Source organism: Xenopus laevis, chromosome 1S (assembly GCF_017654675.1).
Source record: "Xenopus laevis strain J_2021 chromosome 1S, Xenopus_laevis_v10.1, whole genome shotgun sequence".
Taxonomy (NCBI): Eukaryota; Metazoa; Chordata; class Amphibia; order Anura; family Pipidae; genus Xenopus; species Xenopus laevis.
The window spans coordinates 165,071,501-165,099,484 of record NC_054372.1 but is presented as its reverse complement, the minus strand read 5'-3'; the positions used below and the strand labels follow the sequence as shown (position 1 = coordinate 165,099,484).

The 27,984-nt window shown below is 40.3% G+C and overlaps 1 protein-coding gene across 14 annotated transcripts in view; it reads left to right on the top strand.

Moving 5' to 3' along the window:
• Positions 1-5,554: 5,554 nt before the first annotated feature.
• Positions 5,555-27,984, top strand: part of LOC108707228 (calpastatin) — a 109,677-nt gene continuing 87,247 nt past the window's right edge. For 9 of the 14 annotated variants that reach the window (XM_018244358.2, XM_018244354.2, XM_018244355.2 and 6 more), the window contains exons 1-2: positions 20,167-20,317; positions 20,482-20,593. In XM_018244358.2, coding sequence (XP_018099847.1) covers positions 20,537-20,593 — 57 coding nt within the window. In that variant the 5' untranslated portion in view covers positions 20,167-20,317; positions 20,482-20,536. Of the gene's footprint in view, positions 5,658-15,596; positions 15,680-20,165; positions 20,318-20,481; positions 20,594-22,784; positions 22,962-27,984 lie in introns of those variants that run through there. The other 5 variants (XM_018244356.2, XM_018244351.2, XM_041580459.1 and 2 more) reach the window with 4 other exon arrangements.

Genomic DNA, 27,984 nt, shown 5'->3' with positions numbered 1-27,984 from the left:
TGGTGAAGCCCTACTACTGGTTATATCTTATTTGCAGGGTCCTCTGCCCTGACTAAAGATGATCATACATGCACCAACAAAACCTGATGACTCAGAGAAAAAATTGGCCAGAGAGTCAGACAGGTTTCCGAATCAACACTGAAATAGGAGTATTGGCTCCCTGGAAAAAATAACTGTAAAATTACTTTTCGAAGCACTTTTACAACTCATCTTTCCACCTAAGCCTGGTCCTACTCCCCTATTTACTATCTCTATTGATGGCATGCTCATTAATCCTGTCAACAAAGAACTCTGTCTGGGTGTAATCTTTGACTCCTCTCTCTTCTTCTCTGATCACATTAACACCATTGTCAAAACCTGACACTTTTTCTTACGCAATATTGCCAAAATCCATCCCTTCCTTTCACCTGCTACGGCCAAGACACTCATCCATTCTCTCATCCTGTCGGGAATCAAATCCTGGTCTTTGTGTTTGGATAATCCTGCATTATACTGGTGAGCCACTGGGGACTTAATATATTCTTGCAACACACTTACCTTATCTTGCCTCATTAACAACATGTGTTTTCAGTCAAGCAATCAAGGCCCTTTATAAGTCTGTGCCATCAAACTTCCTGTTGCTTGATCATCTGAGCTCCTGAGCCCATTCTACCTGTGTTATGCTGATTCTTGGTTTTCTTGGTTTCTGGACTTGCCTCTCTCCAGCCTCATTACAGGCCTGTATTTTTCAACTTCTGTGTGTTTGATTATTTTCTCATTTTGTTATTAAATATTTACTTTTTGCCTTACTATGGCTTCTACTAATTGTCCATCCATTCAGGGGTATTACTTTGCAAATAGGCTCCAGCCTGGTGGTCACTCACCTGTGGCCAGACATAACACATCCTATCCCGACTAGATTGCTGTAACCTTCTACTAACTGGCCTCCCTAACTCCCAACTCTCCCCTGTACAGTCTGTATTAAACACTGCTGCCAGAATTATCCTCCTCTCATCCAAACGGGTACAAGCCCCTCCCCCTCTATAAAACAAAGAATAATTTATAAACTCCTCCTCATAACCTCCAAAGCCCTTCATTCCTCTGCACCTAACTACATCTCATCTCTTGTTTCTCTATGTTCCTGGCTGAAACCTCAGCTCCTCTCAGAGCCACCACTTGGTTGCACCCCCCCCACTACTACTGCTGTTTCCCGTATCAAACCCTTCTCTCTTGCTGCTCCTTATATTTGGAATGTCATTCCTGAATCTCTGCGGAGAGAATCCTCCTTCAGTGTTTTTAAAACAAAACTCAAAGACTACCTCTCGGAGCACCTGGATAACTCCTGAACTGGCACTTATATAACAGTGTAACAAACTGTAACCCACAGCACCTTAATACCCCTCTGAATTGTGTCTGTATGTTACCCTCCCATTTAGACTGTAAGCCCTACGGGGTAGGGTCATCTAGCCTTTTGTTTCCTTGACACTAAGCACTTAATCTGTATCATAATTATATTTTATATTATGTGAATTGTATTTCTAATAATGCACTTATTGTTACTTTTTATTTCAATGACCCCTTGTTTGTCACTACGAACTTATTGTTTTGCTGTACAGTGCTTTGCCCTCAAGGAGCGCTATACAAATAAAAATATACATACATACATACATACATACATACATACATACATGTTAATTTTTTTTTGTAGTTTCAAAGCAATTTAATGTTTTATTAACTGTTAATATAATATTTTAATATAATTTTTTTTTTTAAAGAAACAGATGGCACCACCTGCTGGTCAGTTCCAGTAACTGCATGGTTGGAGAGATATATGTTTGCAGGAAAACAGTAGTTAGCCAAAGGGATATAAAGGAGTGATTTGCATGTTTCTGCCCGAAATGCCTCACGTGAGAGTTAATCTCTTGTTTGTGGTTTAAGGCAGTGCTATGTATATGGCACAAGACATGTATATACCTTCTGTTTTCAGAAGGCTTTATGTTGTATGTCTTGCAAGTGAAGGGCTTTTTGGCTCCTTTTAACCTATCTCATCCTAACCAAGCTAGGTTCTTTACTTCACAAGTCCTACCCATACTCATAAACCATGGTCCAATATCTTGCATGGATGAGATCTAACACAATTGAAACTGATTATCTGCAAGTTTGGATATATGGCTCTGATCTATTAGGCTGTATAAAAAAGCTATATTAAAGTCACGCAAAGAAAAATTTGTTCGCGCAAAGGCATAACTTTTTGCATTGGGAATAGTTTTTCCATTACTGACTTTTATTACATTCCCCCGTATATGTGCTATAAAACCGGCGGTTCTGGATAAATTGTTGGTCGAAAGGGATATAATGGAGTGATTTGCATGTCTCCTCTCATGATGCTTTATATGAGGTTCCTGTGGACATAAATATTACATGTTTTGTACAGACTATAAAGTACTTGCACTTTTATTGAGAAATCTTTTTGATGTTTGTACCACATATTATATGTCAAATAATATGATGACAAAAGCAAGCAGTTAACTGAGAAGGGGGCATAGGTTTTGTGTACCATGTACAACCCGATATACATGGCTGGCAAACACAGGTGCGATTATCTCACACGTCTCGTCTAGTGGGGATAAATGGCATTAGCAGAAATGCACACATTTACAAGCTGGAATAAACAGTTTTTTTACTGAACCAAATAGTAATATAACCACAAGTTACATATATCTTAAAGGGATACTGTCATAGGAAAAAATGTTTCTTTCAAAATGCATCAGTTAATAGTGCTGCTCCAGCGACTTCTGCACTGAAAGCCATTTTTCAAGAGCAAACTGATTTTTTTATATTTAATTTTGAAATCTGATATGAGGATAGACATATTGTCAGTTTCCCAGGTGCCCCCCAGTCACGTGACTTGTGCTTTTATAAACTTCAGTCACTCTTTACTGCTGCACTGCAAGTTGGAATGATATCCCCCCCCCAGCAGCCCATCAGCAGAACAATGGAAATGTAACCAGATAACAGTTCCCTGGTAGATATAAAACAGCACTTAATAGTAAAAATCCATGTCTCACTGCAACTCCTTCAGTTACACAGAGTAGGATAAACAATAGCGGCCAGAAAGCAGTTACATAGTGTAGTACTGGCTCTTTCTGAAAGCACATGACCAAGCAAAATTACCTGAGATGGCTGCCTACACACCAATATTACATCTAAACACTAACCCCAAGGAACAATGGATCTTACATTTATAGACTGTCCTGAGTTGCGGTACCAACGCTATGAACCAAACAAATGAGTTTCAAGTATTCAAAATGGTTAAAGTTCACAGAAAGGAAAGGAGGTCAATGGCTGGGAAACTTCATAAAGACTGAAAACAGGACTAGATCCAAAAATAAAACTGCAAGTCAAAATGGTTTTATGAAATACCGAGCAAAATACTAAAGCTAATACATCGCAGTTGGCAGCATATGCATTTCATTTTGCCTCTAGCTAAACTGTGTTCAGTATTGGACTTAGTATTGCATGCATGTAGCACTGTACACAAAGTAATTATATTTTAAGAAGTGAACTGAAGAAACGGCATTGTCCCACAAAATATATAATAATATAAACAGATGTGTGGCAGGGGTCTTGTATCTGTTAAAACAAAGTCTGTTGCTGGCAACAGTTTTAGAAATGAGCTTTGAAGAATATTATTTGCACTTGATCTTACCAGTTTCAGAAGCAGCAGCAAAGTATTTCTATGGAGCTGCAGCGATCAGTAGCAGACTGCGATGTACGCTGCAGATCAACGTTGAAGGCCTCCCCTTATTATTTATGCACATATGTTGGTATGAGAATATAAGACAGTTGATGATATCTCTCTATGACAGGTACAGTTATGGGATGAAAGTGAGAAAACCAGGATGGCCCCAATATTGATGTTTGTACCAGGTGACACCCCCTTGTTTGTGTGTGGGGAGGGGATGAGTTATTGAAATTCAATGGATCCTCCAGTAAGAGGATAAAAAAATCTGTTTAAATGGAAAGTTTTCTGCCTTGAGTCCTGGACTTTAAAATGAATATCAATATGTGTCCCATTTTTTCCCAGTGTGCTCTATTAGTAAATGAGCCCAATAGTCTATTTTTTATTTACCTTCAATTACTTTTGCATCCAGGTGTGATCAACAAATTTATTTATTTATTCCAAATCTGCATGTACTTTTCAAACTTTCATCTTTGTGACCAGGAGAACCCCTAGTTGAACTCAAAATACTAAGGGGTCCCCTTCTCTTCTTTCCCAGGTCAAAAGTGCCAACTGCATTCTGCATTATTGGGCAGATCTCTCTGCGCCGTATAAGCATTATAGGTCCAATTATTTATACAGTCCCTTAACTGCAAATAAGCCTTCCATTCTGAATGGACCGTACAAGGCAAGATACAAGCCATCTACTGCAGGAAGTCTCTGTCAGCTGGGAACTTGTGTTCAATTAAAGGGAAACTACTTAGTGGAATAGTATTAAATAATATTGATCAATGGGAATCTTGAAATAAAGAACTAAATGTGCTCTACAGATACTTTATGTAGCAACTACATTTTATGCCTTTTATTTACTGTTCATTTCATGTAAAGCATCAAATAATTTTATTAAAATTAAAAACATTACCAATGCTATTTGTACCTGACTACAGTTTATTAAGAGCATTAAGTGCACACTCACTGCCCATAAGGCTTGCACCCAGCCCCTGTCTAGCATGGCACCTGACAGACACAAGGAACTTTTCTATTTAACAACTGCCATAAGTAGTGATGGGCAAATATTTTCACCAGGCACGAATTTGCGGCGAATTTCCAAATTTTTTTGACGCCAGCTACGGTTCCGATGTCGGCAACAATTTAGATGCCCAATTATCGGATGCCCATTGACTTTAATGGGCGCCGGCGTCAACACCGACGTTTCGTTAATTTTCTGCCAGTTACGCGAATTTTGTGGCGAAACGGGACAAATTCACCCATCACTAGCCATAAGGGGACATACTGAAAGAGACACAAGCCAGTGGTGAGCCCAAACTCCAACCCTGGCCCAATCTGTTAATACATTATGGTGCAGACATCCTTGGCACTAGTTGCATGTTTGTATTTCAGAGAATATTCTGTTATAAAATCTAAGCACTGCCACTTTTTTGTGCTCTGTATTCTCATTGATATCTCGCCAAGTGCAAAAATAACGTCATACCACTGCCATCAAATCAATATAATAACTTGGTTTAAGAATTTGAATTTATTCATTGACCGGTTTAAATTGAAACATAGTTAAAGTTCTTCTGCAAAACAAATAGTGGATGACGTTGATATTATTCTTTTACCTCTCTATTTATTATACTGACTGATGGAATAGTTAATTATCACAACTCCAGTCGAAGTCCTGCCACCCCCAATGTCAAACTGCAAGGATATGAGGAGTTGAAAGTGATCTTCTCCTAATATGCAGTATTACAAAACATTCTGTATATGCTGCCAAGTTCCACAGCACGCAGTTTATTTCATTGGCTAAAAATAAACCCTCTCCTTGATCTCCATTGCAATTACACTGCAAAATAGTGTAGCGTATTACTCTTTGCCTTAGACAGACCATTCTAATAAGTGAGCTCCACCTGAATACAGATGTCACCAGTGCTTACCAGGAAAGTCTGATTTCAAGGTAAGGAATCATGTAGCTTTTATTTTTGCCAAAAAAAATTGTCAAATTCGTACTTTGCATTGATAAGTCAGTGCATGAATAATACTAATTTTATCTAACAAGTGGATAGCTTCCATACCTATTACTAGAATGTTTATATGTTGAAATAAGCCAACAAATCAATTTATCCAACAAATAAACATTTCCTGGTAAGGCTCTATCCAGAATGCTTGAGACCTGGGTTTTCCGCATAACAGATCTTTCTGTAATTTGGATCTCCATACCTTAAGTCTACTAGAAAATCATGTATACACTAAATAAACCCTGGCTGGTTTTGATTCTAGCAAGGATTAATTATAGCTTAGTTTGGCTCAAGTATGAGTCACTGTTACAGAGAAAAAGGAAATCATTTTTTAATATTTCGATTATTTACATAAAATAAAAACATCTTCATTTGATTGGTTGGGTTTGGAGAGGGCATTGGCCTATGATTTCAGGGATAAATACAATTGCACTGGGGTAAAAAGGGCAAAACATGTCCATATATACAATATACATTATTTCCTACTTACTTCAAAGGGGTTGTTTACTTTTAAATTAACTTTTAGTATGATATAGAGGGAGATATACTTAGACAATTTCCAATTATTTTTTAATTTGGATTATTTGTGGTTCTTGAGTTTTTTTATTTAGCAACTCTCTAGTTTATAATTTCAGAAATATGGTTGCTAGGGTCAAAATTACCCCAGCAATTAGGGATGCACCGAATCCACTATTTTGGATTCAGCCAAACCCCCAAATCCTTTGCTTAAGATTTAGCTGAATACGGAACCGAATTGAAATTTACAAATGCAAATGAGGGATGGGGACAATTTTTTACTTCCTTGATTTGTGACAAAAGTCACGCAATTTCCCTCTCTGCCCCTAATTTGCATATGCAAGTTTGGATTCGGATTCGGTTCACCTGGGCAGAAGGATTCTGCCAAATCCGAATCCTGCTGAAAAAGGCCGAATCCTGGATTCGTTGCATCCCTACCAGCAACCATGCATTCGTTTGAATAAGACACTGGGATATGAATAGGAGAGGGTCTTAACAGAAAGAGGAATAATAATAAAAAGAAGCAATAACAATAAATTTGTAAGCTTTTAGATCATTTGTTTTTAGATGGGGTCATTGTCCCCCCATTTGAAAGCTGGAAAGAGTTAGAAGAAGAAGGCAAATAATAATAAAACTATAAAATATTATGGCCAGTTGAAAAGTTGCTTAGAATTTGCCATTCTATAGCGTACTGAAAGTTAACTTAAAGGTGATCCACCCCTTTAAGTAGGTTTATCAGATGTCTAGATAACTATGGCATTAAGTGGGTGCCCTAAAAATGGTCAGTTAACTGCCTTTGTGCTGTCCCAGCAGTTAAAAGTTCATCATGTTAATGTATACGGAACGCATTTTAGGACATCCTGCGGCAAAATACCCATCCTTCCTGCGATGTCCTATGCCTTCTGAATGGCGCATCGAGTGCTTTTACTGTCTCTCATCATCCAAATCTGCACTCACACCTCCGTCCTGTACCCTCCCTTCTCAGCTGTCAGCCATGCTAACTCTCCCCTCAGCCCTCAGTCTTCCGCCCTCAGCCTTCAGTTTTCAGCTTTCAGCCCTCAGGCTTCAGATCTCTCTTTTCAGCCGACAGTCGGCAGGCTCTGTATTTCCTTGATTGTAAACCCTCCTAATATTCCTTCCTTATGTGTCAGTTCCTCCCATAATCCTCTTGTGTTCCTGCCTTTCATCAGAGAGGAGCTTCAGCTCAGAGGTTAGGAAAGGAATATTCTTTTTGACCTGCAGCACTTATTCATCCACTGCTACATTTGTCTATCCACCTCAAATACAACAAGTGTCTGGTGAGTTCAGCTATCTGGCAAAGATTGCACTCAGTGGTTGTTACAGCTCCATACAGGCCCAGCAGGGAGGCCTCACAGATAGGGATGGGGGAATTTGACCCGTTTCGTTTTGCCAAAAATTCGCCGCCGGTGAAATGCCGCTGACGTCCATTAAAGTCTATGGGCATCAAAAAAATGTTGCGTGGCTAAATTTTTTTGATGCGCGTCTTTTTATTTTGACGCATGACGCCATACAACTCTATGGGCGTCATTTTTTTGGCGAAACAAGGCGAAAAAATTTGCCCATCCCTACTCACGGGGATTCAGCCATTATCACAGCAATTGGAGTCAGAATAGCCTTAAAACATCAGCAAAGACATTACAAAGACACAGCTACTCTGAATAGAAAATTATATCGGAATCTGTATTGAAAATTAGCATTAAGCATAGAGCACGCATTTATCCAAGTCTGAAAGTGGAAACAATGACATGGAAATTATTTAATTATTTTTTTTTATTGTTACTATACTCACACATTAAGTTCTACTGTTTAAAGTATCTGCTAGTTTGTGCCATATTTTATCTATTAGTACCTGCACTTATATAATCTTCCTCCAGAGGGCTCCCAATCCTCACACTAAAAAAGCCAAAGTCATGTTTTTTCTGAACTTTAGACTAAAGTATTCTGCTGGGCAACATTCCTTGTGTGCAAATGTAATCCTGTATCTCTTCTCTAGATATACAGTATAAAACTTATATGAGATAAAGAGACCCCTGATTAAATAAATGTTGGGCATAATTTGCCAAATGCATTAGGGTATTGATAAGGCATAGATTGCAAAATAAACTACAGATGAACCCTTTAGAGGATATGTATTACTTCTGACAGCCTTGGAAAGGAGAGTATCTGTATTGCATGCATCTTACTTCATCCCCTATACTGTTGTAACACCCTCTTGGCGACCCCTCTGGTGCCAAGGTGGTACCATCTTACCAACTCTGGTCCTGAGTCCCCTTTGCAAGGTGAAGGGGTACTGGGAAATTCTTCTCTGGCAGTGCCTCCACCTAATGGGATCTGGGAATACATCTGTGGGTGGCCCCATTAGGAAAAACATTCAACACACACTTAGTACTGTATAACAAATAACTTTATATAAGAGAAAGTGCAGTTTAAAGGCAAAGTAAAACTCTCATAGTACACATATGCATTTCAAATAGCATGACCCACTACCCTGGGGATCCTGTGATAGTCCAGTCCTGGCAGTTCCCTACCAGGCAAAGTCCCGCACTACTCCATTGGCAGATACAGAGCCTCAGTCCCTTATACCCAATGAGCACAATTGATCAAAGGTAGCGCTAGTACCCAAATACCTCTCCTCACTGGACCAGGTACTTAATCCAACAATGCAGGCATCAACAAAGCCTGTGTCACAAATGTAAAACATGCTGTATCCTCTCTTTTTCTACCCTCCCCTGGGCCCCACTCACCCTGGGGATTCCCTCAGATGGGTAGGCTCATCCAGAGCTGAAGCAGGGATCCTCAGCGATGAAATCCATTCCGTGAAGCACATGCAGCTTGCTTTATCCTCCAAACAAAGCTCCCAGCACTGTCCTTAGCACTAGCACACTGTTACTAAATCCGTAGCCGAACTGTAACTCGCATCAGCCTTGCAAGCCTTGCAGTAGCGGCGCATGCGCAAACCTGCACTTGCGTGTGCATGCGCGAACCTGTGCATGCGCGAACCTGTGCTTGCGTGCGCATGCGCATGCGCAAAATTGAGTTTTCGCGCATTCGCAGAAGCGAAAAAGATGCGTTAACAACCAGACAGTCGGGTACCAGACTTGGGGTAGGCGACAGAGGAGGTACGTGCCTGGCGCCCCCCCAGCTTTGCGCCCTAGGCACGTGCCTACTCTGCCTACCCCTAGTTCCGGCCCTGGAACAAATGGCTGCCAACCTTAGCAAGCACAGAGGCACATGCTAACACAGTGTTTGTCTAAAGAGTAGACAAACACAGTGAATACTACAAAAAGAGCAGGGGGAAATTATTTATTTTGGCTGTTTGAAGGTGAATGACCTCTTAAAATGTGAACTAAGAGCTAAAAATAACTATAGCTAGAAATGCAGAATTTTATATACTTTACTTATGGTAACAGCAGCGAGGTTCCACAGTCTTATAACAACCACTGTGCCCACTTGCTAGGAAACAGCACTTGGAAGTCAGATGCCTAACAATTATAAATACTAAGAACTTTGGTAGGCAAAGGGTTAATAAGCAAAGTACTTTGTTCAACAGATTTAGATATTTAGATAGAGGCATTGGTATTTACAGTCAAAGTAGTGATTGTTTCTTCGTGTATCTCTGTTCAAATAATTCAAGTTTCAGCATGTTACATTCTTACAAGGCAACCATGTGAAGCATTTTCTACACTTATGCCTTGGTTTAGAATACGAACAATGTCACACAGGCATTTATTTAGGTAACCGGCAAACAATTCACTTTTTCAGACATTTTTCATATAAGTCAAACTATCTCAGACCAAGAAAGAAGCTGTTCTCAATAATATGGGTAAAGCCCTCCTCTTGTGGTTGTAACACAAGAGGAGGGCTTTAAGTGTTGGCTTAGGCAAGACTAATACTAGAAGACAAGCAAATAACATTTTAAATGGGTAGCTCACCTTTAAATGAACTTGTAATATGTTATAAAAGTCTAAGCAACTTTTCAACTGGTCTTCGTGAATTATTGTTTTTATCGTTTTATCATTATTATTATTTGTATTTTTCTGACTCTTTCCAGCTTTCAAATGGGGGTCACCGAACCCATCTAAAAAACAAATGCTCTCATTCAAATCAATGCATGCTTGCTAGGTAATTTGAAACTTAGTCTTTCTATATCAGCTTTTACCAGCCAGGCTCGCCAGATACTGGATAGGTGGAAAGTTGAAGGAGTTCCAGTAATCTATAATATTCCAGCGTTCCTTCCACTTTCAGGATATATGGAATATATAAGGGCAGTGTCGGACTGGACCACCTGGATACCAGGAAAACTCCCGGTGGGCCCAGGTGTCAGTGGGCCCTCTTGCTTCTAACAATTTAGCCTATTTCATGGTCATTCCCTATTTCTTTATGGGGAAAAAATGCTTAATAATGCAAGAATATTGTAAGCAGATTGTCACAAACGGAACCCTAAATCCAGAACCCAAGATAAGCTCCCTGGTCTCGGCTCTTACTTCTGCCTATAACCGCCGCCTTTCACCTTGGGAGGAGCCCTAAGGTAATTGGATGCAGCCAGGTCTTATCAAGGGAGGAGCAAAACTAAAAGGTTCTGGACGAGCAAAGGGGCACAATCGTCTCACCAAGGATACTGGATGGAGGTACGCCGCTAGGAAGGCAGGCCGGGCCAGCACAAGCAGAGGTAGAATAGTCAGACAGGCAATCAGGATTGGAGAGCGTAGAATAGTCAGTGGACAGGCAAAAGGTCAGATTGGAGAGTTCGGAGTAAACAGACAGGCAAGGGTCAGGATCGGAGAGGTCAGAGTAGTCAAACAGCCAGGCAAGGGTCGAAACACCAGAAGATAAATCAGGAATCACATAAAATACACCCAGGAACTTTAACAAATAGAACCTAACAACCGGCAATGTGCTGTAAACAAAATTCCCCTTTTCGCCATGACGTCATCACGCTGGCGCATAAACCCGGAAGCGCGCGGCCACGCACGCCATAGGGAAACCAGCAGCCCCTGCATACCACAGGACATGCCACTAGACCACCATGATGAGTCCTATTCCTTACATAGATATAAAAGACTAGGAGAATAAAGAGGTTGAGTGAGGAAAGGGGAATAATAGTTTGAAAAGTGGGCCAACAGTCTAGGGTTTTCTGGTGGGCCCCTGGCATCCCAGTCTGACACTGTATAAGGGGTTTGAGAGCACAATAGCACATAACCAGGGTTAAGCCAAAAGTGTTCACTATTTGTATTTACCCCACATACATTTTTTGGTCTGTTGTAGGTACTTTGGACAAACAGAGGCAAAAAATAATGTGGGGTGGCAAATTGAAAACTCAATAACAGGGTAGAGCAGAGCTGAATTGACGTTTACTAAAGAAAATCAAGACAGAGAATAAAAGAGACAAGGCTGTACAAATGAACTGCCCCCACCAATGTATGTGACTATATTCCTGCTACTACTACAGCATGAAATCAATGCTTTCTATATATGGCAAACAGAGAGGCAATTATGCTGAAAGAGACCAGAAGATGGCAGTCTAAGTAAAAAAATATTGCAGAATATGAATATTGCACATGGGAAATTAATGTTATTTAGCTTTACAAAGAAATCAATGATGGCATGCCATAGAAGAGATAAATTAACACAGTACAAATTGTATAAAAAGTAATGTATTTAGCAAAGTCAACTAAAAATATCTGTACCTTTAATTCTTGTACAGAACACCCATTAAAAAGGGTTCTGTCATTGGGAAGGGAGGTGAGAACCTTTTAATTTAATTATAACAATGCCACGATATACTTGATATAGATTCTAAAATAATGAATTAGGGAAATATAAGGATTACAAATGCAACGTAACAAGGCAGATGCCAGCTGTGCCAATTTTACATATATGCCTGAATATTACATTGCTAAATATACCAAAGGTCTCCCTACTTTACCTGCTATCCCACAGCCAAAGTCTGTTCCCAGAGACTGTATCCTCACTGCTACTATCTCACAGACATAGACCCCTTTCTTCCAGAGGCTATTATCCCCATTGCTACTATAAGGACCTTCTCTTACTATACCTGCTATGCCATAGTCCCTTCCCATTGGATATTAACCACATTTACAGTGTTTTATAACACTTCCTCTGATCTGCTCACCAACAACTACTCATTTTGCTGGACCCCTTTATGAGAGTAATACACCATTAGTCAAAATAGAAGCCTAATCGGCCACCCTTCTCCTATTCCCCGTTTTCCCTGAGTCATAAGCATGTCTGTAAATGTGTGTGCTTAGGTGTGTCAGCCTGCTACTTGGCATGAATTCGAATAGAAACGTTTTTGTGTGCTTGTGATTTTAGTGAAAATTGTCTGAACCATAAAATGCAGGATTACAAGTTGTCATCATTGGGGTATACATGTATTTATCAAAAGGTGAAGTTAGAGATCACCACAGTCCTCTAGAGTGAAATTCAGCCACTCCCCATTCATTTTTATGGGATTTTGAAAGGCGTATTTATCAAAGGATGAACTTTCACTTTCACCCATTGATAAATACTCTTAAAAATGCCATAGAAATGAATGGAGAGTGGCGGAATTTCACTCGAGGACCGTGGTAAACTCTCTAACTTCACTTTTTGCTAAATATACCTTATTCTGTCCAGAGTCACTATCAGCACTTCAGTTCCAGCACTCTTGCAGTTCTTTAGATTTGCTTCTGTTTTGTACATATACTGACAGTTTATGATAAGCCTATATACACATTTACTCTCTAAACTGAGCCAATTTATTTCAGTATCAGTTTATACACTGACTATACCTGCAGATATCTAAAAGGGAGAAAGGGAGGGATTTTGTTTGGCAGTTCTAGGCAAAATTCATTAGAAGTTCAGGGGCTGTTCAAGGGAATTTACTTAATTCACTTCACATTACTCAACTATGATATATTTACCTGAAGCAGAAGAATGAGAGAGACCGGTCCTGTAACTATCTGAATATACACCAGCTACAATTGTGAGAAAAAAGAAGGGAGCTCCTCAGTGGCGTAACTAGTTGTTACTGGGCCCCATAGCAAATTCAATTTAGGGCCCCAAAATATTTATAAGTTGGCCTATTTTACCAAGATATATTAAAATTGCTAATTAATTAGGGTCTCACTGGGCCCCCTACACTCCTGGTCCCCCCTGCAACCGCAGGGTCTGCTTCCTCTATAGTTACGCCCCTGGAGCTCCTCCAGTGCAACTAAGCAAAACACAGAGGACCTCATTTACAGATAAGGGGGAGAAGGTGATTAAGTAGATAAAACAAGGGCAAGCTGGCAAATTTTTCAAACATTACACCCTGCCCCAGTGTCAGTGCCTGTGGTTGCAGATCCTTGAGTGCCTGCAGTTTCCATATAAATACAGTGCTTATCAACACTATAATCAATAGGGATGGGCTGGGAGAGGTACTGTATCTAGGTGTCCCTCTTCCTATACAGTACAGGGTGCCAAAAAGCTCTATGCTTGCCCTATGGCAGGCATTAAGGACAGAGCCGCCAGAATTATGAAACTTAATGGCGGAATTGTAAAGCAAGTTCTTATTGAATGAGGGACCCCTTAGTGCTCCACCACTTGAGCCTAGGGTTTTCATAAATGAGCTTCCATGTGTCCACATTGCTACCTCTGGTGTCCATGGATAATAACAAAATATTTTATAGCATAGTTACCTAGCTGAGGGACACAAAACTCAGCATGAGGACCAAGCATCAGTATGACACAGTAATGGAAAGATCTGTTTGCTGTCAACATATTTTTGGAATTACGGAACTATAGCAAAAGGACTGCTGTAATGTTTCCAAATTTAAAGAATGTTATGAGCTGGTACGCGATTGAAAAAATACTAAAAACACAGCTTTACTGTATATTTTAGGTGAAGATCTACTAACTAATTACATATCAATTAGACATATTTCCTGACCTTGATATGAAAAAATAAATTTTGATTGTGCTCCTGACCTGCACATTCCATGGCTGATCTGCCCTGCCACACCCTTTACCTCACTTAAATACTTTTTCTTTAGGCAAATGGAATAATGACATAAAGTTAATACTTTCAGTTCACTTGATGCTGCTCAGTGACCTTTTAACTGTACTGTATATTGTATTGGGGATCCCTGACCATTATCAGTATTCCACAGGCCAGTATATTGCAGAGCACACAGGTGCAGAGCCTTATATTACATGATTATGTTATCGCTGATGTCTTTTGCCCAGGATGCAATGTGAAGGTGCCCTCTGTTCTTATGTCAGCATGTTGATAGGAAGGCTACATTCTGTTACTGTGTAAGGGTACTTATTGTATAAGTGTACTGTATATCTGGGCAGCACAATACAACATACCAAATTGTAAAAGGCTTTGGGAAAGAAAGAAATTAATTAAAGGGAATGTAGGGGCAAAACAAAAAAAACTATTTTTACTTTCTTTAATGAAAAAGAAACCTATCTTCAATATACTTTAATAAAAAAATGTGCTCCATTTTTATAAGAAACCTGACTGTATGCAGTGAAATTTCCCTTTTGTTTTACTTGCTCTGACTGCTGCGGATAGGAATCTTCAGACGTCCCTAACTGCTCTGCATAGAAACAATCATACTTATGAACAGCAGGGGGGAGCCCCCACCTTACATCCCAGCCATGCAGAACTCAAGCAGCTTTGTTTGTTTCCCTGTAGAGCAGTCGGTGACTATGTAGAGATTCGTATTGGATTTTATTTTTGCTTTTCTGCAGAGTTGGAGAAAGTTAGTATTAAACAATACAAAAAATATAAAATCCACATTAGATTACATGACAACAACGGACCCAGTGCAGTCAGCATATTCTGATTATTAATCAGTCTTGCTGTATCGGCTTCTGCAAATATTATTTGACTTTATTTATGCTGTTTTGATAATTTATGATGATCCCTGATCTTAGCCTCCCAACAGAAGCCCTGACCAAACTGAGCATGTGTGTAGTCTTGGTCTTGCAAAGATGGTTTAACATAGTAACAAGATGATGAACCCGTGCGGTCAGCTTTGAAAGCAAAAATCATTTGTTTAATTAGGCTTGTGGTGCAATAAGTTCATGTTTATATTTAGTATACAAAATACAGCATTTCTAGCATTATTCTGTTATAAACTTTAGTTTCCCTTTAATGCTGTTCCTCAGCCTCCCTGCATTGTCCTGGATTTTTTCCTTTATGTATTTATATCAGTTCCAATCATAAGCATATGTAATCTCCAAGAGAGAGCTGGTGCTTCTAACATGCCAGGCATACTGTATTTAGAAATGCATAATTGGGACATGATACATGAAACCTTGCTTCCCTCAGGCCCTCTCCTCCCACTACTCACCCATTCCATCCCTTTGCTTGTCAAAGTACAGAAGGTTATGGTAAAGTCAAGGAAACATTCCAAGGGACTGCACTCAGAAGGTAGGGCAGCTTTAACTGTGTGACTTGTAGAATGATGTCTTTATGGAGTGTATATATATATATATATATATATATATATATATATATATATATATATATATATATATATATATATATATATATATATATATATAGAATATTATTGGTGCTAACAACTTTGTATCGCATGTTGTGATCTGTGCACAAGCATATTAACAAGCCTGCTTATGATCTACAGTATTTCTGCCCTCAATGAATTACAGCTAGAGTCTCTCTGTTGATATTGAACCCTAATACACTCAAATCAAAACCAGTGTTCCGCTCTTCTACAAGAAAAAAAAAAAGAGTATCTATCTACCTATCTAATCAGCTACTGGGCTGTAGGAGGACATGCCTTTCATATTTAATATACTGAGAGAAGTCTATTGTACAATGTAGGTTCTTAGCATTTTGTAGTGACTTGAAAATTATGTCATGATGGGCTTATTATAATCATAATGTTGTAACGCTGCTGTTGGGACTCTTTTAGTGTTCATAATTTTTTTTTTATATCAGTTCCTGCCCCAGCTGTGCTTAAGTGTACCTATCACCCAGACATAAAAAGCTGTATAATAAAAGTTCATTATAAATTAACCCAAATTATTATTTTTTCAACATCCGTAACTCTTATAAATGTATATAAAAATCTCAGCTGTCAGTCATATATTGTTTGCCTTAGGCATAGAGGTGGGGTTGGCAATTAATTTCACCTTCTATTCAGTGCTACCTAGATGTCACTATACCCCTCTCATCCCAGCCTCCCTCATCACTGTCAAATTGTGTAGCCAATGCATGGGCAGGTGCATCGGGTCACCCATTCTGGTGCATAAACATGATTTTGGGATGATACAAGGCTTTTCTTTAGAACACTGTCCACAAAATTACTGCTGCCTCCTTGTGCGATTATGATTTCCAGGATTGAAGAAAACAAGATTTTAATAATGTATGTACTGTAAGTAAAGTTTATTTTGCTTGACAAACACAACAAAAAAGAATTTGGAATTATTTCTTAGAGTAACAGGTTACCTTTATGACCTTTGATTTACTAGGAATCTAGGCCAAATTTGTTTTGCTAAATGCTGAGACAGAAAATTGCCTCTGTGACTTTTCCCTTTATCTGCCTGTTAACTAGTTTAAATTTAATCACTGGGCCTTAAAATGACTCATGAAATACTTTAAATACCCCAACTGGAAAAGTGGAGATACCCCGTCCCCCAGACTGAATTGCTCAGCATCCCTTCCATGCTGCCTACCCCGGCTGCACTAGTTGGTAACACTGACTTGGAGGTATAGAGAAACATGAGTGTTAAACTTTTAGAGTATTTGGAATGAACAGTATTGGGGGAAGGAGGGGTGATTTCAAGCATTTTGAGGCCATGTTATTTGGTGCTGAAAGATAGTGTGGGGGAATAAGAAGGTTGTACAGTGATCTATTTGCCCTGTGCCCATTAGTACATTAAAGTGGCTCTGGATCTTCTCTTTATACAGCATTATGGAATTGCACTTGCACAATAACAACTTTACTGACCCTAATAAACACAAGGCAGTTGTAGTTCCTTTAGTGGGACAACACAAAAGCCACCAATTCAAACCCATTTCTCCCCCACAAAAAAAGATTTATTGCACACTACGCAGTTACTCAGGCTGAACAAAATATCAGGCAACCCATGGTTGGGTTGTCCAGAGAAATCTTTGTGGGTCCTGCCAATTTAGACCCTTAGGGGGACTATGTTTGTTGTATTACCATATTGCCTCCAATGAATATGTATATAAAACTGTCTACATGAACTGTAGAGGTGGCTATATGCTGGTCAATAATGTTTGGTTTTTGCCTGATTGACCCATGGGCCTAACAGATGTATATCCTATAAGTGGCCATAAATTGTATGGCCACCATACTGTCACTGGCAGCAGTGGCCTGGCATATCTGTATGGTCTTATTCAATGACTTTAAAGTAGGAATGTTGTGACATAATGGATCAGGGGTGGGTTGGGTCAAAGATATGGCTAAGTGTGAATTATACATGCATTTTAAGGAACAGGCAAGGCAGACATGTGCCTAGGGTACATTAGAGGGTGCCATAGTCAACGCAGATTAAAAAAGAAAATAAGTGACTGACAGTTGAGGAAGGGGAGGCTGGATAGCTAAGAAACAATTGAAATTAATGTGTGACAGCAGGGGAGTAATGGGGAAGCAATGACAGCAGAGGTGGTTTGAGAGTGCAAGTTGGGAGCTGGGGGGATATGTAAGTGTAAGCAGGCAAGAAGTGAGAGTGGACAGATTAACAGGCTGCTGCGGTGCCATGTCAAGTAGTATTGTCTTAGATGAGACGGCAATACTTACCCCAGTACTGGTACGAGCTCCCTTTATTTCGAATGGCAGCACTGACCAAAGATATAGATTCAGTGCTAGCATGTTGATCATAAATTAATAAATCACAAAAATGCCAAAGGAAAAAGACAAAACAAGCCTCATTTTCAATTCCCCAGATTTGCCTCTTAATGTACATTTACAGGGAGCTTGCATCTGAAGTCCTCAGTGCAGTCTGCATTTAGCACCTGAATCCAATGCCAAGTGCAAAGTGCAGCACTATGATTGGTAAGAACAGGGGTCTTTAGCATTTTGTGCCCCTTGGTCTTAACCAAGACGTGGGTGTCTGAATGATGCACAAGCTGGAAAGTCCAGATAAATGCCCATGTTCAGCTCATGAATATAGTATCAGTCTGCAACTATGGGTCGTAAGGGCAGTGTACAAAATGAAAGAAACTTGTGACTTTTTCAGTTTTGCCACCAACTTTGTAAATATGGGCTAGTGTTCTACACCACTTCTACACCCAAAAAAATTGAAAATTTGATGTAAAATGTATGTATTTATATTTTTATTTGAATAGCGCTACTTGTGGGCAAAGCACTGTACAGCAAAACAATAAATTAGTAGTAACAAACATGGGCTGCATTAATAAGTAACAATAAGTGCATTATTAGAAATACAATTCACATAAATATAAAATATAATTAAATTATAGATTAAGTGCTCAGTGCCAAGGAGAAAAAAGGATTGAGGACCCTACCCCGTGGGGCATACAGTCTAAAACCATCATATCTTACAGGTTTACTAGTTGTGCTGGTTTTACACATATGAAGAATATAACAATGGCAATGATTCACGTGTTTGTCAGAAAGCAAAATCTGTCCTGTGTGAATCACTGCAAATAGCCCTGCAGCAGAATGACAAAATGTCCTGTCAGCACTAAAACAGTTAAATGATAGGGGCCTGTGCTGTGATTGGCTGCTATAATACTCAGTCTCAACTGCTTTCCCAGCAGGGTTGCCAAGTTGGCGGGTTTCCAGCCAAATTGGGCTACTAATTTAAAGCACAGGGCGGGTTTTAAAAGTACAAACTAGCCAAGGTACAGATTTAGGCTACTTTTTGGCTGGTTTGTACTTTGGAAACCAGCCAACATTTTTTCTTGCCCTAATGTGCCAAGCCTGTGTCTCCCAATGCATGTTGGGTAATGTGGTTTTTATTTAACAATTTGCAAAGTTTAATGTAAGTCTACAGTACCCAGCATGCAATGGGACTGACTTGCGTAGAAGTCGGGAGTTACCAGATTTTGGGCTCTGTATCCAAGTCTCTCTTAAACATTCTCACATTTTTCAGTGACTTTCCTAAATTTTTAGACAATTTTGGGGCAAAAATCTACTGGCCACAAAAATCTCTAGAGGTTGACCAGTTTTACCAATATTTACAGAAATTTTATATGTATTAGGCCTTATGGGACCCCTATACGTCCTCTAGGGTTGCCACCTGGCCGGTAAAAAAGATGGTTGATGCCAATGTTATGAATGGGGAAAAAAGATAATTATATAGGAAGGTCGTTATTTTTTCCACAAAAGGTGGTAACGCTACTCCCCTCTGTAGTTATGCCCCTGGTGTCTCGCAAATCTCTCCCATTTTGCTTCATGGAAACATGAAAAAGGCATATTTTCATATATATTCTTTATTTTTTAGACTTTTTTTGCTGCACATATTGTGCTATTTTTGGGCTACTTTTGAAGTGCCTCTTGGCTGGTTTTGTAGCTGAACTTGGCTGGTTTTGAAAATTAGACCTGGCAACTCTGTTATGTGTTTGCTATATGAGGGTTATGATGAAATGCAGGTGGAATTCCTGTCAGGGCTGTAGCGCTGCCGCCATTAAGTGTCCCGACTCGAGGCTTATGTGTCAGTGCCGCTATGCATGCTGGGGTTTGGGGGGACACTGGGCCAGTGTTTGATTACAGGGCACTTAGCAAGAAACAATATGTGTGTGTGTAACTGCTCGGAACTCATTACCAACCCCAGTGACTGACAGCCCCCCCTGGTGTCAAGCCCCGGCGCTATTAAAGAGAGGTCGTGCCCTGAGGAGTGTCACAGACTAAGGGAGTCTCCGGGCATAAGAATGCGGTATAATCTGTTGGACCTGTTGCGCCTTCGCCGTTAGCAAACACTCCAGCAGCCTGTGAATAACAACACCACACCCCTGGCCGATAGGCAAGATATACACAGGGTATATATGTACAGACCCTGAGAGGCGGAAAGAGAAAGTTCAGCCTTCAGATTGCGGAGAGAGAGAAATCAGGTTGGGGCACCAGCGCTTGGCACTAGAGCCGGGGATAGCGGAGCGGATGGGCGAGCTCAGTAGGGAGAGAGTCCGGGGAAGGCAGCGCTTGGCAGCAGAAGGCAGAGGAGGGGCTTGATGCATTAGGAAGTGTCCTCATAAACACTGCCTCTGTTTTCTTCCAGCTCTGCTGTCAAAACCAGAGAAGAGAGAGGCGCAGTGAGTCGCTAAAGAGCCGACATGCCAAAGCGGAGCAAAGGGAAGAAGCACTCAGAGCCGGGCAAGGGCTCTAAACAGGTAAGTGACTCGGTGCAGCCAGGGCAGAACTTGAGGGCACGGGCAACGTAATGAGACGGGAGGGCAGAGGGCGGGCACTGCAGCGGGGCGAGGAGTGAGTCACGTGCCTGGGGAGTGAATCACGCCGGCTCCGGGTGGCGTGGGCGGGGACAGGCTGTCAGCGCTAACGCAACGCCTCTACTGTAGCGTACGGCGCAACCTGCCGACTCCACCACAGACTTGAACCCAGGCCAAGTGCGTCTGCCTCTCCAGGGCTTCAGCGGATATGGGCGCTGCTACTACTTTCATGTCTCTTATGTCTTAAAGGGGAACTTGCACCTACATGGAAATATAAAAAGCCACAGTAAAGCCATGTAACTGGACAATCACCTCCTGGCAGTGTAGGGATAGTTATACATGTAGCATAGAGCTGTGATGAAGTGGAAGCATGAAGCTCTCGCATTTTACCTTACACGCAATATGAAAGGTGATGTTATACATGATTATATAAATGGGGCTTTGTTGCACTGTGTGTGGAGGAGACTTGCAGGTTCTTAGGGCCCAGATGAGAAGGACCTTTTTTTGCCAAAGGTGTTCCCCTCAGTGTTCACCTGGTCTTGCACCCACCCGATTATATGACAGTACATGCTAACAACGGGGGGACAGTCCAGGGGACCCTTATAATGGTCAGACCTCTCCTCTTTGCCTCTCACTCTTGTCTCTGCACAGAGTGGAGGTGAAGTTTGGGACTTCTGTTGTGGCAATATATTAGCCCAGACCAGGGCTGCCATCAAAAATAACGGCCCCATACAACAAATTTCTCTGGGCCCCTGGCACCACCCACCCCACTGGTGGCCAGAGCCCTGTACAAGCTAGAAAAGATTATTGGTGGCCAGGGCCCCCCTCAAGTTAAAGAAAACATTGGTGGCTAGGGCCCCCTATAAGCTAAAAAAATCGTGCCGGGGTCCCGACAAGTTAAAAAAAACATTGTTGCCCGGGCTCCCTACAAGCTAAAAAATTGGTGCCAGGGTCCCCAACTAGTTAAAAAAACATTGGTGCCAGGGCCCCCTACAAGTTAAAAAAAAACATTTAGTAGCCAGGGCTACCTGCAAACTAAAAAAATCGTGCCGGGGTCCCTGACTAGTTTAAAAAAACTAATGGTGCCAGTTAAAAAAAGCATTGGTGTTCAGTGAAACTTACTCTTTAAAGATCCTCCTCCTTCATTCTTGTACGTTGCGGGCTTCTTTGTTCTTTTCTGTCCCGGCTTCCTCGTTCTTTTTTCCGGCTTCTTCATTCTTGTCTGTCAGGGCTTGTTAATTTTTGCTCGTCAGGGCTTCTTCGTTCTTTCCCACACAGCTTCTTTGTTCTTGTCCTCAGGGTTTCTTCGTTCTCTTCCATCAGGGCTTCTTCATTCTTTTCTGACACAGCTTCTTTGTTTTTTTCTGACGCGGCGTCTTTGTTTTTTTCCGACGCGGCTTCTTTGCTCTTTTCTGACGCGCCGGCTTCGCTCTTCTCTAGAGCAGCGTCTTCAGCAGCACAGCTGGGCTCCCCGAGAGCCAGAGATCCACTAGGCCCAGGACGATAGTCACCCCTGTGCCCCCCTGATGGCGGCCCTAGCCCAGACACCTTGCGTGTGATTAGCTAGATATCTAAGTAAATAAAAGCAGTATGGAAATAGTTGTCCACATAAATAATGGTATATATATATGGGGCGCTTATGTGCATTTTGACCACTATGAATTTTCCTAAAATCACAACAAATGCCCTTCCTTTTCTTCCCATAAGGATCACTTGAAATTGCCAGCACAGGTGTTGGTCAGACTATTCCTGCCTTAGAATGGAGAGTGATTTTAGGCTTTCTGATGCTGGTCTTTATTATAAAATTAAGCTGACTGCCCCATGTTCTATTGCCCTAAAATTCATGTGCAGCTTTTCAAGCTACAGAGAGGCTCACACAAAATGTGAGAAAGAAGTTATGGAAGTTGTGCAAGTGCTGCCAGGGTTTTTTTACTGAATGGCAGTTTCTCTTTAAATCAGGACAGTGTGTGTTAGAAGCAGTGCAGCCAGACTCACTCCTCCCAGGCTGGGGATCACCCTGCTTCACTGGGTGGGGGGGGGGGGGGGGTTGAGCAACAACACAGAGGAGCATGGGTGTGGTGCCAGTTCTGTTCATCTAAGTACACTGGTATTCTGCCCTCCCAGAGCCAAGGAGCGTTGGGGCGGAGGACTGGATTGTCCCTCCTCTCCTGGCCAGAGAGGTGTATGAAGATCACTACTAGGCTAGGAATTTATCAGTTGAGCTGAGTACATGGGGATATTGCCGACAACAAGCGGATAAAGAGCAAGGAGACTCCCAGACATGGCTTTTGCAAGTTGGTGGTATGCTACGGTAAATACCAACTTTTGTAACAAATATGTTTCGCAATGAATACATAGTTCTGTTTATGTATTGGCTCAGCTTTGTGCAGTAGGTGCTGCTCTATGTATTGTTTCAGAACACAGTGCTGAATTATGATCATATGTGGGACCCAGTTCTCCTGTGTTGTTGCTTATTACACCGGGGCAGTAGGTGAATGGGAGCTGCCACTACATTCTTTGCATTTTTGTGCTGGGCTTGGGGATTCAATGTATTAAACTTTCCCACTCTGCAATGACAGCTACAGGTCGAATGCTATTATCCTGCTAGGAAGTGTTACAGCTTTTCCTTTGTGTCGGAACTTTAGAGGGCTGTACACTGTAACTGATTGGAACAGGAAGCTTCGTACCCTAGGGTTCCAGAGTCGCAAACAGCAGTGCTGTCAGTAGCAGACGTGATATGCAATGCATTGGGACTTCTCTGGAAACCATTGTACTTTATCAGTGACTTTCCATGATACCACATGGCTCTTTCGCACTATTTGAAGGACAGACAATGCAGCCTGAGATTCTCATCCAACTGAAATGATTCACTTATGAACATTTTTATATGATTTAACAAGAGTGGAAAGAACTATAAAAGGTATTATTGGCCCAGCATCATTTAACGTCTATTAACTCTTTCTAGATTATACTAATGGATTATTGAGAATGCTGGAATTAGAGCAGCTGGAGGGTCTTGGGTTTTAAGAAAACAGGGGGGCTAGTTATGAACATAGGAGTTTAATAGCACCGGTGCTGCTTTACACAACAATAAATCAAATTGTAACTGCCATTTTTCTAATTTATAGTAGACTAAAGTAAATTAAAACATATTGCTTACTGGTTGCAGTTGGTAACTGCACTTGTGAAATTCAGCACCTATGTTAGTAAATGTTCCCTGTGGTGTATTAGTTGGACATAAAGTTCTGAATTCATACACTGAGTGCTAGGGGCACATTTACTTTGGGTCGAATATCGAGGGTTAATTAACCCTCGATATTCGACCGTTGAAGTAAAATCCTTCGACTTCGAATATCGAAGTCGAAGGATTTACTGCATTTCCCATGATCGTACGATTTTAATCCATCGATCAAACGATTTTCCTTCGATCAGAAAATTGTTAGGAAGCCTATGGGGACCTTCCCCATAGGCTAACATTGATGTTCGGTAGGTTTTAGGTGGCGAACTACTTGGTCAAAGTTTTTTTTAAAGAGACAGTACTTCGACTATCAAATGGTCGAAAGTCGAACGATTTTTAGTTCGATTCGAAGTTGTAGTCGAAGGTCGAAGTAGCCAATTCGATGGTCGAAGTAGCCAATTCGATGGTCGAAGAAGCCAAAAAATCATTCGAAATTCTAAGTATTTTTTCTTCTATTCCTTCACTCGAGCTAAGTAAATGTGCCCCCTAAAGTTGGCAGTAAGAAGGCTGCACATCCCATAAGCCATACGTCTCTTGCTTTCTCCATAGTCAAATCATTATGGTTAGTAAGGCATTAGGGTGCCAGGAATGTTGAAAATGTAATACATTTAAATTTGGATTTCTGCTTAGAATGGGACTCTTTAGATAGGAAATCTGAATGTGGAAGTTCAGTCACTTACTTCACATAGCAGTTAATGGCTAGTAAAAAAGCTATTTGCATTAGGCTGAAATATTTAACTTGTAAGGTCAAAGAAACACACTTTGTGATGCCTTGCACTTAGATATGAAGCAAAGGTTCTCCCTCTGAGTGTAACTGTGTTTACTGGGTGCAGTCTGTGTACAGGCAGGAGGTAAATTCCAGTGAGTCTTTGTTAAAACATGGGGATAGGGAACACAGTTTTCACAATATTTTTCTAGCACATGCTGCTTTTTATGCCAGAAGTTTACAGAGCTACTTAATTGTCGTCAGTCAGTACATAGTTTTATAAATGTGCTGAATTTTAAGTGGCAATGGCTGGTATTTATCTGGCAATGTATGGTGTGTTAGGTTATCCAGATCTCCAGCTTGTTAAATAGGTCCTTTAGGGTACATTTCAGAGCACTGGCTTGCTGACCATTCTCTTGAATAGAGCAAATCTGCTGGACTAGTTCAGTTGACTGGGCCACCTGACTTATACCTAATCAAATATCATCCAGATGTCAATCGGATATGTTTAATTTTTACATTGGATCGAGCTAACAGCCTCTATTCTGATTGCTGTAATCCAATCCTATGGATTAGCATGATATTGCCCACCTTTGGTGGAAATATCATATTTGACCAGAAGTATAAAGGAAATATGAGAGGTGTATTTCTTATAATAACGTACCTTTCTGATAGTATAAGTTTTTTTTTTATAGGATGGGTTTGTATGCAGCATTGTAGTTGGAACACTGAGCCATTTATTTGTAATGCAGATAATCAACATCTCTCAGCTTCAGAGATTTAGGGGTACCATGCACACCAAAGGGGCAATGGGGTATGGGTAGGTAGAAGCGCATGTTGGCAAAGCCTACAATATAATACAAGATCTATGCTAACATTACTTGTCTGATTCTATTGTTACTACATTTGCAAAATTCATAGAGACTATAGATGGGGGACCAATAAATTAATTTGGGGCACTGTTCACGGAATGTATTCACTCTGATGAATGAAGTATGAGTTAGTGGTCCATCAGTTATAGCAAAGTGATATTACAGCCTGGGATAATTTCACCAGTTTCTCAAAAGTTGTATGACAGGCTTCATATCATCTGAATGGTACGTTACATATAAACTTTGTACAGTTGGCAGTACCTTACCACATTACATGGATATATATATATATATATATATAACCAAGCCTTATCTGGTGCACTCATAACTCCAAAAAGCAATAGCCTGGGTGCTGGTAAAACCCATCAATGCATACTTTACCAACAAACCGCACTCCAAGGTATTTGTAGGTGAAAAAATCATGAATGAATACATTTTATTCATCAATGTTTCGGCTACATAACTCGGGCCATCCTGAAGAATACAATTTTCACTTGTTTTCACCTACTAAAGACCATGGAGTGCGGTTTGTTGATAAAGTATATATATATATATATATATATATATATATATATATATTTATACATATACACACACAATATATGGTTACGTGCAGAGTGTCTGAACAGTTATTTGTTTCCATATTAAATATATACAGATGAAGCCACTTGGATTTGCGTGTTAAATGCGTCATGACTCGATTGTAAAATCACCATTAAAAGTAATCACCAGCCATAAGGCTTGTCCATGTATATAATGTTGCCTGCATTATATATTTTTAGAAAATAGGTTAGGAAAACGCCCTGTTCCTGATTCATGAATAATTACTCACTTATTGCTGCTTATTGCTGCCGTTTTGTCATCACTATAATGCTCAATTAGATTACTCAGCTTAATTCAGACCCTTGGTTGAAGTAGTATGGGCCAGTAAAAAGCCGTACCTTTTGCAATCCTAGGCTGACTGCCAGAACAGCTGCACGTCCTAAATTCCTGATCAGGATCAGTGGGGATTAAAGCTTGGTATATCTATTGTTTTTACTTGCTTGGTATAGAGAGGTCTTTGTAGCATTAAGAGACATGGTTTTCAAAACCACCAGGGAAGAGAATAGAAATGGACAATCAGATACTGCTATCACTATCAATTCAATTTACAAATAACTTTACAGCCGTGAAACATTTTTAATGCCTGTATACATTGGGAAGAATTGCATTTTCTATCAAATTTAAGACACATTTGAATGCCTGCTTAGTCTACCTACCCCTTGTGATTACAGGTTACCAATTTGATGATGCTCACTTGCTCACTTTCTGGCTTTTCCAGTCTTCCCTTTCACATTCTGGCTATTCCAGTTTGAATGCTAGGGCAGCCTTATTTGGGAGAATTATGGTTAAGTCCAAATGGCTGATTGGACTCCCAGCTAGTAATAAAATAAGCAGATATGTTGATAAATCATTTCACACCTAATATGTTAGATTATAGTATTGTATGGCGTGAGATTATAGTACCCCTTTTAACAAATCCAGATCTTTAGAACAGATCCAGAAAAAAAATTAATTCTTTCCACTATTGTAAACATCTTACTCTATATATAGTCTTTCCTCACCTGACACTCTATAATATTGCTGTATACCGTCTACAGATGTTTTTGTTTTAGCTTATAGAACTTTAAAGGAGAATGAAAGATTAAATCACTGGGGGGGTTAGGTAGGCAGACATTGAACCCACATACTGATCGCAAGGGACACTGAACTGATAAAGAACAAATTGAAATAATGCCTGTGATACATTTGCATTCTGTGTTGTACAAACTAAAAATGGCTGCTGCTTCAGTCTTTGTAAACCAGAGATAGATCAGGGCCTGAAAGTGGCCTTCTGCCCTAGAAGGTGTTTTCATTGTGATCCTGAGAAAGAAGCTGCAGGTGACGAGGAGTAACCCTGAAGGACAAAAAGAGGCTATTTTGGAGTGTGTATGTGTATGGGTGTAAGTGTTATAATGTCTGACATGGACTGCAAACAGTCTTTTCTACCTTTGTTTCATGGTAGCCGGATGAGTTTATGCCTTATCAGTAATAAAAAAATAATTGTGATGATAAGAGGGAAACGATGTTGAATACTTCCTGTGACTGTGTATGATGGGACTTTATAGAACTCAGTAATCTGCAGTGACTATTGAGGGGTATAGCAGTATGAACCAGAAATGATCACTTACCATTTCTTGGTTTCCAAACCTACAACTTCCTTATCGTATAATAATGTGTACAGGATGTCTGACTTTGTCTGTCAATAGGCAAGGGATGTTAAAATAGCTCAGATTTACATTTTCTTTCATTAGGCACAAAGCAGATTTTTGGTAAAGAATAAATTTTTTCTTTCAGTTTCAGCCTGACATTAAATTTGATTTTAAGGCCATCTACATTAGGGTGAGCGGTGAGGCAATGGTTCTTGCTAATTGAATGACTGTTTCTCTTGTAACTATCTTGGGATGACAATAGCTGATTTTAGCAGTGAAAGTGATAC